This window comes from Sorghum bicolor, chromosome 10 (genome assembly GCF_000003195.3).
Source record: "Sorghum bicolor cultivar BTx623 chromosome 10, Sorghum_bicolor_NCBIv3, whole genome shotgun sequence".
Classification (NCBI taxonomy): domain Eukaryota; kingdom Viridiplantae; phylum Streptophyta; class Magnoliopsida; order Poales; family Poaceae; genus Sorghum; species Sorghum bicolor.
Window position 1 is genome coordinate 10,791,763 of NC_012879.2, and position 9,797 is coordinate 10,801,559.

The following is a 9,797-nucleotide window of genomic DNA, read 5'->3' on the forward strand; positions in this document are numbered from 1 at the left end:
AATTTCATCATGTATCGTTGTTTTTAATATAAGATTACTTTAAACTATTATATATTTTCTATTGCTAGGAGTTATAGTAGAGCTAAGTCGATATAGTACTTTTGTTTAGCCCCTCCTAATTTTTTTTTCTGGCTTCATCCCTCACCGTATTAGACAATATATAGGTTTTCATAGGCACGTGTGCACAAAAATATATTCTCATCCCACATACATGTACTAGCTAGAAATATGAGACCTTAACTAGAACATAGATGTGACTTCATACAACAAAATATAAATAATCAGACACAATTTTATCAAATATGACTTGCCTATGTAGCACAATTTAACATAAAGACACTGCATACATTCACGCTAGTTTATGTTATTGATGGAGATGTGGGCCGATCTTCTGATAGGTATGATAGATTTAATGAGCGGAGAACTCGACATTCACAATCCAAACTTCAAACCATGTAGGATTCGGACCCTTGCAATGGCTACAACACAGCTCCCAACCGATCATGAACAACACAATATGAAGTTACAAATATAGATGAAGCATAACAATACCGAATGAGGTTCTAAGTCTTGATTTGAAAGGACTAGTTGGCATAAGCAGACAAGAACAGAGGGTCCTACTTCATAGCATGCGAACTTGGTTTTACAAGAGTTACGAGTTGTATTTGTTTCACAAAAAAATGAGAACAAAACAAAACCCAAACCCTAACAAATGTGGTGCAAACCCGTGGACGTATCCTCTAATGGGCTCTAATAAGACATACATGTCCCAATGGACCAAAAGACGTTGTCACAACATTACTACACAAACACTTAACTGAGATAGGTAAAAAGCATTAACAGAGGCGGTTGACCAATGTTAAGGTGTCCGCCTTAAAAATGCCCTCTTGGTTAATGTTCTAAAAAAACTCAGAATACTAAAAATCTTGCAACTTTGGAGAGTCAAACCCATGGCCTTCCATTCAACACTGCTACACCTCTACAACTGCACCACGCACTATTTTATGTTAATATATAATATGTTATCTTTTTATATAAATATTTTATAATCTAATATTAGATATTTTGACTATTTAATGAACTCAAATGAAAAAAATTAATTATAAAGTTTTAAATCTTGTTAAGTACTACAACTTTGGTAGGATGTATCTCCATTAGAGATAGTTTGAAAATTTCAAAAAATTGAGTCTCAAAAGATTTGAATTTCTATAAGTGCATCTAGCCATTTAGTGGGTTTTGGTGAATTGAATTACAACACCATTAAAGGTCTAATAAGTTTGTTAAGTGTTGAACAAAAAATTAAGTATATTGCATATACATGAATATTGCATAACAAGATGTATCAAAGGTTCAACAAGAAGGCAAGCTTGATGATATTCCATATAATGTTGAAATAAAAGCCAAAATTGAGTACTGTTGTGTTCGAAGATTATGGAAACAATCTAGTTCAAGAAGAAGACAACAATGCAAATGAAGTTGATGAAATGGCTTCTATATTGTGGGATATCATAGTATCATAAGAAAGTAAGCATATTTGGCAAATGGCAAAAGAGACATGAGTGAATGATTTTGGATTGGTCTCAAGTGTGGCTTGCTTTGTGTGAATAAAAATAATTTGATAGTGAATAAGCTTTGATCAAGGTTGAAGATGAATCAAGAATGCATAAGTGAGGAAATGTCATGCAAAGGTCAAATGACAAATGACACATCTCATATTGGATATAAGTTGGTCTCTGTATTGGCTTGCTTGCATGGACAAAGATTTGGAAAATCACTTTGCATTGATTTGATCAAGCTAAAAGTATGAAGATAGATATTGAAATAAGTGTTAGAAGTGTCAAGCCAAAATGAATAGCATATAAGGAATCGTGAATTGCCTTGACCATATTGATGTTGATTCATATATGTCTCTATATGAATCAAATTGAAGCTTGATTGATCTCAATATTCATATCTAGAAGATATTCAAGCAAGGATCACAATATTGAATAAATGGTTTTCAATGTATACTTAGTATGATGTGACTTGAGTATAGCTTGATACGGTGAAGATAGCAAGGAAAACACTTTGAGGGACTAAGCAAAGGTGAAGGGCAAGCAATGGCTTGAGCACCGAGGTACCATGCTAAGGTGAAGAAGATAGTACTTGCATTGAGTCGAGGAACTAATCAAGCTACGAGGAGTCATATTATATTGAGGATTAAATCTTTTGTTGAAGTGACTTAAAGCCATGAATTAAACTCATATGTATGGAAATGGGTCAAGTCACATGCTCAAAGTTAGTTTGCTCAAAGAGATGAGACAAAGGTGTGATTGCAACCCCTTATGAAGAGATATTGAGAAGAAATGACATATAAAGACATTGAAGACTCAAGTGGTTGAAATAGTTATATTCTCTTTACTTTTGAGTATTAGGTATGTCGTACTGTCAAGCGGGATGCAATATGAATCGTAGACAAGTATCAAGTGCTCAAACTAACTAAACTCAAGTGCTAACATGGGAGAAACACCATTGCACAACACTTGCACTTGTTGGTTTTGGGGCTTGTTCTCTGTTGGGCTGGATAGCCCTCAAAACAAGCTTTTCAAAAAGTCCAAGCTCACCGAAAACAAAGTTCGGAGTAAAAAGTTATGACTTATTTCGTATGATGACTTGTGTTGTCCTGGAGACCCACGGAGGTTCCGCGTGCTTACACGGAGGCTCTAGGCCATGGAGGTCCTAGGATCTGTAGGTCGTAATGCCTAGTTTTGACCTTCAATAGCTAGTTTTTGTGGGGTGAGTATTTATACCCATCCCACATCTCCTGGTCGTGCTGCTAGCTTCCATTTCATTTCCAGCCTATTCCAAGCCCTGTGAGAGCTCTCTCTAACCCCTCTCTTTGTGAGAGTGAGTGATTAGTGTTTAATCAAGTGTTCAAGAGCAAATCAACCTTTGAGCATTTGTTGGGTTGTGTCAAGCATTCATTGCGCATTTGTTACTCTTGGAGGTGAAGCCTCCTAGACGGCTAGGCGTTGCCTCACAAACTCCCGTGCTTATGGTGAGCCGTGGGCAGTTTGTATTACCCAAAGATCTCAGTGGAACCTCAAGCTAAACCTTGGTGTTGAACTTGAGAAGATGATAGGGTTGGAAGAGGCCCAAAGCCTTTGTGTGAATTGCATTATTTGTGTTCCACTCGATCTACTTGGTTGTGCATGTTTGTGAGTGCAGGTGCTTCGTGGACTTGCCACTGGGTATCAATAAACATATCTCTAGGTGTAGCAGTTGTTGAGTACCCTGTGTTGCCCGGAGGTTTCGCGTATCAGCCCTGAGGTTTTGAGGTCTGTTAGTCCGCTGCATGTTTTAAATTGTTGATATTTTTAAAACACATATTTATGACTCAATATGAGTTTAAATCAAAAACTTGTCAATATCAAACATGTAGATCAGGTTAGCCACTAGAACTTTAGTATTAACTATGTAAACATTTGAAATTGTTTAGGAATTCTAAATTTTAGATTTCAAAATCTATAAATTTCAAACACATATTTGGGACACTAAATATCTTCAAATTAAAAAAATTCAAGTACAAAGTTATAGATTCTAGTGAGAACTATAACTTTTGTATAGACCATGTTAACATATGAGATTATTTGATAATTTTAAATTTTAAATTTCAAAAATTTCTACACTTACAACAATATTTTGGGACCCTAAACAATTTCAACTCAAAAAAATTCAACTACAACATTTTAGATCTTGTCGAGAGCTACAATTTTGATATAAAACTTGTCTTCTTTCGAGTACATATAATTTTTTTATGCAATCATTAACCGAGGTAATTGCCTTAATTGACTGTCTCGGTTAATCAATTAATGGAGGCGGTTGTCTTAAGTGCCCGTCTTGGTTAATAGATATTAATCGAGGCGGTTACATTAAAATGTCTGTCTTGGTTAATTGCCCGGTCACTGGCCTAGCTACCCTGCCTCGACTAACTGAGGTGGGCAACCGGGCCGCCCACCTTGTGTCACTTTTCAAAACATTGTCCAAAATATTTTGTGTAGTATAGTGCAATAGCATGGTAAATTTTGGACGCTAACTTATTTTAACAATTTTTGTGTAATTCTGGTGCAACTTCGATGTCAAATTAACGTCATTGGTTAGTTATTATAATATCTTTCGATGCATAGTGGATGATCGAAAATGGAGTCTCTCCAATGACAACCGAGTGCAGATTGCAGAAACAAAGCAGGGCATCGCACATGGCATTGTTTTCTATTTTATTTTAGATTTTCTGAGATTTACATGGCATTATCTTCACTGGATAAGACCTGTATAATTCTGGCATATCAAGTCGGCATCTCTGTGTGAATCGAAAAAAAAGAAGAAGAAGTCGGCATCTCTGTGAGTCCGAGTGTTTTGTAAGCCCATGCTGACCACGCTGCTACGTTCCAAGAGGTCATCAACCACTATGTTCCACAGCATCAACATTTCGAAAACAATGCAAATCTCTCCGTTGCGGACCCCCCCCAGGGGCCAAATATTTTTTCTTCATGTTTTTGTGGTGTGCCAGCTTTTGTAGGCTTTCCAAATTTCGGGTACGGCAGCTAAGATCACAGAGATCTTCCCTGTGGAGGACCATACTTAGGTGTTAGGACGCGGCAATCAAGCTTTGAAGCTCTCTATGCTATATATGGCATATCCGGCTTACTAACCTCTCAGGTGAGGGCATGGAATGCATAAACGTACAACAATTACAATTCAAGATCCAATGTACTAGTCAGCGCTATACTCACTCTGAACATTTATTTGTACTATCCAAGATCCAAAAACTTGCAAAAAATTGAATTTAGGCCACTTTAGCTCATTTGGACTTGTGTATGTACGCCTTAGACCAAACTAATCAGGAACCATTTTCCATCTGGAACATGGGGAAACTTTGGTGATATAGGATTATACCTTTTTTTGCCAAAAGTAAATAAATAAAGGTTACTTAAGCAATAAGTCTTGCAGCATAATACTAGGAATAGTATACTTAGGGTCTACATGGATAGAAGAGCTCACAACCAGAATGTGCATCTTATCTTCTAGTGATGTGGGGTTCTTCTAAATTTAGCACAACATTAGTACGAGCTTTTCCCAACAAAATACCTCCTAAGAAGGATTTCTGTGTGCGCCTATTTGCTTGTCAGAAAAGTCATGGTTGAAAGTATTGTTTGCTAATTTGTCGTGAGAGAAAACACTGCTGAATAGCTGGCAGATTCAGCAGATCGATAAGCTCAAGAGAACAAGCTTGCAGTGTTCTTACTACTACTTAGTGTACTAGAAGAACTCCACCATTTTGGTACTGGCTAATTAACTAACTAAAAAATTAAAAATAATTGAAATTAGTTCTGGCGCATCTAACAAGGAGGACTAATCGGTGGGCTAATGTTTTAACAACATATTTAACTTTTTGTTAACTAACTAGCCAATCACAACTAATTTAGCTTAATGTTTTTTCCAAATTACTCCCTCCATTCCAAATTGTAAGTCATTCCAATAATCTTGGAAAGTCAAAGCATTTTTTACGTTTGACTAAAATTATAGAGAGAAATACTAAGATTTATAACGTAAAGTGAGTATACTATGAAAATATAGTTAAGGAAAAATCTAATGATATTTAGTTGATATCATAATAATTATTGTTTTATCATATAAATTTGGTCAAACTTAGAAAAATTTGACTCTCTAAGATTCTTGGAATGAATTTGGAATAGAGAGAGTAGTAACTAAGCTCAAACATATCCTTTACCCGGCCGGGCTGCGAAAATGAGTCCAAGAAAGACTTTTCTCTACTTGGCCGCGCGGTCCATTGCCAGCAGGAAGCCACAGCAACCGTGAGAGCGATAGGGAAAAGGGCTCTAGGCGTTGCGTAGCAAAACGTGGTGGCCCCACTGGAAATCCGGTCCGAGCCAATCACAAGCGCCCGCGGCGGATGCTGCGCTACCCTTCGACCAATCACGTCGCAGATAAGACATGCAGGTGGTGCCCCACCGGGACACCAAAACCCCAAAAGTGCAAAGTGCACACGGTGGGCCCCAAAAAGAGCAGAAGCTGGGCCCATCTTCTCCTCCGGTTCTACAAAACCTAACGCCCCGATATTTTCGGCACAATTTTGTTTTTCTAAAATCTACAGTACATGCAAACTCAGAGTGTACGTCGGCACACGTGAATGAATACCATAGGTCCCATCCTACACTGAGTGTAGAGAAGCCATCACTGAGTAGCTAGCAAAGATCGTTGCAGAGTACACCGCTTACAAGAGAAATGATTGCCACGACGGGGAGCTCGGCGAAGACGGCGGCAGCGGCGGCTGTGGGCGGCAAGTCGGCGCGCGCCTGTGACGGGTGCCTGCGCCGGCGGGCGAGGTGGTACTGCGCGGCGGACGACGCGTTCCTGTGCCAAGGGTGCGACACGTCGGTGCACTCGGCGAACCCGCTCGCGCGGCGGCACGAGCGTCTGCGCCTGCAGCCGGCGGCGGCGTCGTCGTCTCCGCTGCACACGCCGCCTCGCACGGGGGCGGCGGCGAATAATAAGCGCGAGCGTCACGACGAGGTGGTGCCCGCGTGGTTCAGGCGCAAGGCGCGCACCCCGCGCGGCGGGCACGCCAAGAGCGTCGGCGGGCAGGCGTTGTCGCGGTCGCGGCGCCTCGGCGTCGTCGTGCCGCATGCGGCGGCAGGCGGCGGGGACTCGCCCGACGACGGGCGGAGCGCCGAGGGGGAGTTCGAGGCCGAGGAGGAGCAGCTGCTGTACCGCGTGCCCATCTTTGACCCTGCCCTAGCCGAGTTCTGCTCGCCGCCCCCGGCGCCTCTTGAGGACGCGGCCGCTCTCGCGTCGTCCTGCAACGAAGACGGCGCCGTCGAGGACCCGGCGAATTCGAAGCCAGATCCAGGTCCGGCGACACCTGCACCGGCGCCGGTGGTCCAGTTCTTCCCCGACAGCGGCCATGCCAACTTCGAGCCCACCGACGCCGAGCTCAGGGAGTTCGCCGCAGACATGGAAGCCCTCCTCGGGCACGGCCTGGACGACGGCAACGAGGAGGACTCGTCGTTCTACATGGAGACGCTGGGCCTCTTGGACCCAGTGGAAGTGGGCGACGACGCCACGCGAGTCAAGGTGGAGACCGACGGCGGCAGTGCCTGCGGCGAAGCCAGTGGCACGCTGGCCTGCGCCCTCGAGCTGCTAGACCCAGCTGAGGTATCTGACGAGATGCTGGACATCGACTTCAACTACGGCTCACCTCTGGACACGATGATGGACGACGAGAAGGCCGCGAGCAGCGACACGGGCGGGGCCGACGACGCCCAGTTCTTGCAGACCAGCCTCTCGCTCACCCTCAACTACGAGGCCATCATCCAGAGCTGGGGGAGCTCGCCGTGGACTGCCGGCGGCGAGCGACCACACGTCAAGCTCGACGACAGCTGGCCCCACACGGTACGTTCATCGAGAGAGCCGTGACTTTGATCGAGTGCATGCACAGTTTCAGTCGGCCGGAGTCGAATTCTGATTCTCTGGTTGTGAATACAGAACATGTGGGTAGTGGGAGGAGTGGCGGGCCACGGCGGCGAGGACCTGCTGCTGGGCACGGCGAGGCTGGGGATGGACGGCGGCCGGGAGGCCCGAGTGTCGCGGTACCGGGAGAAGCGGAGGACGAGGCTCTTCTCCAAGAAGATCCGGTACGAGGTGCGCAAGCTCAACGCCGAGAAGCGGCCAAGGATGAAAGGCCGCTTCGTCAAGCGTGCCACCGCCGGTGGCAGCAGCCTCGCCATCGCTGGCCTCGCTTAATGCCGCCGGCGTGCTGCATGTTTTTGGTTGTGCCTGCGTGGAGCTGCGAGACCGCGGGCCGCGCGCTCGTACGTCGTCATGAAATGATGACATGAACAAACAACTCGTCGAAGCTGCTTTTTAGTTAATTCAACTCAAATCAAAAAGAAATTACCTGTTTTTTTTTCACGGACCAATAATTCGCCAATTTAATCATTTTATAAGCTGGTGCCTTCGAGTGGCACTCGCTTTGCTTGTGGCGATGGTCGAGGAATAATAATACTATAGTGCAGTGTAGCGCTAGCTAAAGTGAATTGTAATGTTTGGTTGGACAGTTCAGAGGTACGTATTTTTGTCCCGGTTTCAGAGGGTCTGTCATCTGGGGTCGCCTTTTTGCACATGGAGAATATTGGCTCTTGTTGTTGTTTCTTTTCATGGTTCAGCAAACACATGTTGTACCTCCAAATAAAAACATATATACATGTTATACATGTGAATCATATACTATATTGATTGGATTTATTTTGGGTATATATTATCAATTCGTTATTGGACCATGAAAGATATATATATTTTTTATAATTCAAAATTTTATTAGGTGACTCACACGAAAACAAAATTAAGTGGATTCAATATATATGCATGAGCTCCGGTCATACCAACCCTGATCTGCTTCTATAGGCGGTTTGGCGAATCGCCTGCGTTGGTGGCATGTGGAAATAAATTTTTACACAGGCGGGTAATTGAGAACCATCGGTACAAAATAGATTTCCACATACGGTTCTCTTAGCCAACCCCATGTAGAAATATTTTTCTAGAAAATACGAAATTGACTTTTAAAAATAGGAAAAAAAAGATTTAATCCCACGCAATAGATTTCCACTACGGTTCTCTTAGCCAACCCCATGTAGAAATATTTTTCTAGAAAATACGAAATCGACTTTTAAAAATAGGAAAAAAATATTTAATCCCACGCAAGTCACGTATTTTTTCGCGTAAAATCGCACGCTTCACGGCCGGTGAGATTCAAACTCAAGACCTCACCCTTGCGCGTAGCCTCCTCTACCACTCTACTCATCATTCACTTGTGTCTATATTAGAGTTTAGTTCCCCATATATTATCCTAAACCGAGCATACATTGATTATTTGAGGCCCTAAACCAATTCAAATGGAAAAGTTGTCAACTACAAAGTTTGATAACTTTTCAAGATCTACAACTTTTATATTATTAGTTTCTCCATCCAAGGTCATTTATAAAATTTGAACTTCAAATTTGTGAGATTCAAATGTAGTTTTTGATGAGAAGATGATTTCAAATAAAAACAAATCAACTATATAAAGTTTTATAACTTTTGAGATCTACAACTTTCATTTTAGAAGTTTTTTCAAATGAGGTCATTTAAAAAGCTTAAAAAATTCAATTTCAAATTATTTGTTCAGAAGGTTTTCTTAAATAACCGCCTGTAAAAATATATTTTTACTGCAGGTTTTCCTAACAAAACCGCCCGTAGAAATACATGATTTCTACATGCGGTTTTTTAAAGAAAACCGCCTGTGAAAATCATATTTCTACGGGCAGTTTTCTTAAGAAATCGCCTGTAGAAATCATATATTTCTACGGGCGGTTTTGTTAGGAAAACCACTAGTAAAAATTGATTTACAGGCGGTTTTTGAGTCAGATCTGCTGATTTCTTTTCACAGACGTTTTTTAATTGAACCCGTTAACGTTTGTAAAAGAAATTCACCGCCAGCATAGAGCGGTTTTGTACTAGTGATGTGTACAAACAAAATGATCTAAAACGTTCTGGTCTTCCTCTATCTGTGCACTGATCCGACGATTGACTTGGCCCATGTAAACCCACGAAAGATGGCCATATCTGTTCGATCATGAGGTGAGAACATATATATGACATTTATCCACGACATGTATAAATAAAAGACCCAGTGCATACTGTATGCATCTAATATTTGCATTAGGAAAACAACCCAGTCGTCGTCGCTTTAGAAAAATCAA

The 9,797-nt window shown here is 42.0% G+C and overlaps 1 protein-coding gene across 1 annotated transcript; it reads left to right on the forward strand.

The window, feature by feature from the left end:
* LOC8065765 (zinc finger protein CONSTANS-LIKE 16) lies at positions 6,096–8,269 on the forward strand. The gene is made up of 2 exons (XM_002436779.2): positions 6,096–7,452; positions 7,546–8,269. Exons 1-2 carry the CDS (start codon positions 6,286–6,288, stop codon positions 7,801–7,803), a joined length of 1,425 nt encoding a protein of 474 aa, XP_002436824.1. The 5' UTR covers positions 6,096–6,285; the 3' UTR covers positions 7,804–8,269.

Coding starts and splice junctions, on each gene's coding strand:
- LOC8065765 (XM_002436779.2), top strand. CDS start 6,286: ATGATTGCCACGACGGGGAGCTCGGCGAAGACGGCGGCAGCGGCGGCT. Junction 7,453..7,545: donor ACGACAGCTGGCCCCACACG/GTACGTTCATCG, acceptor TTGTGAATACAG/AACATGTGGGTAGTGGGAGG.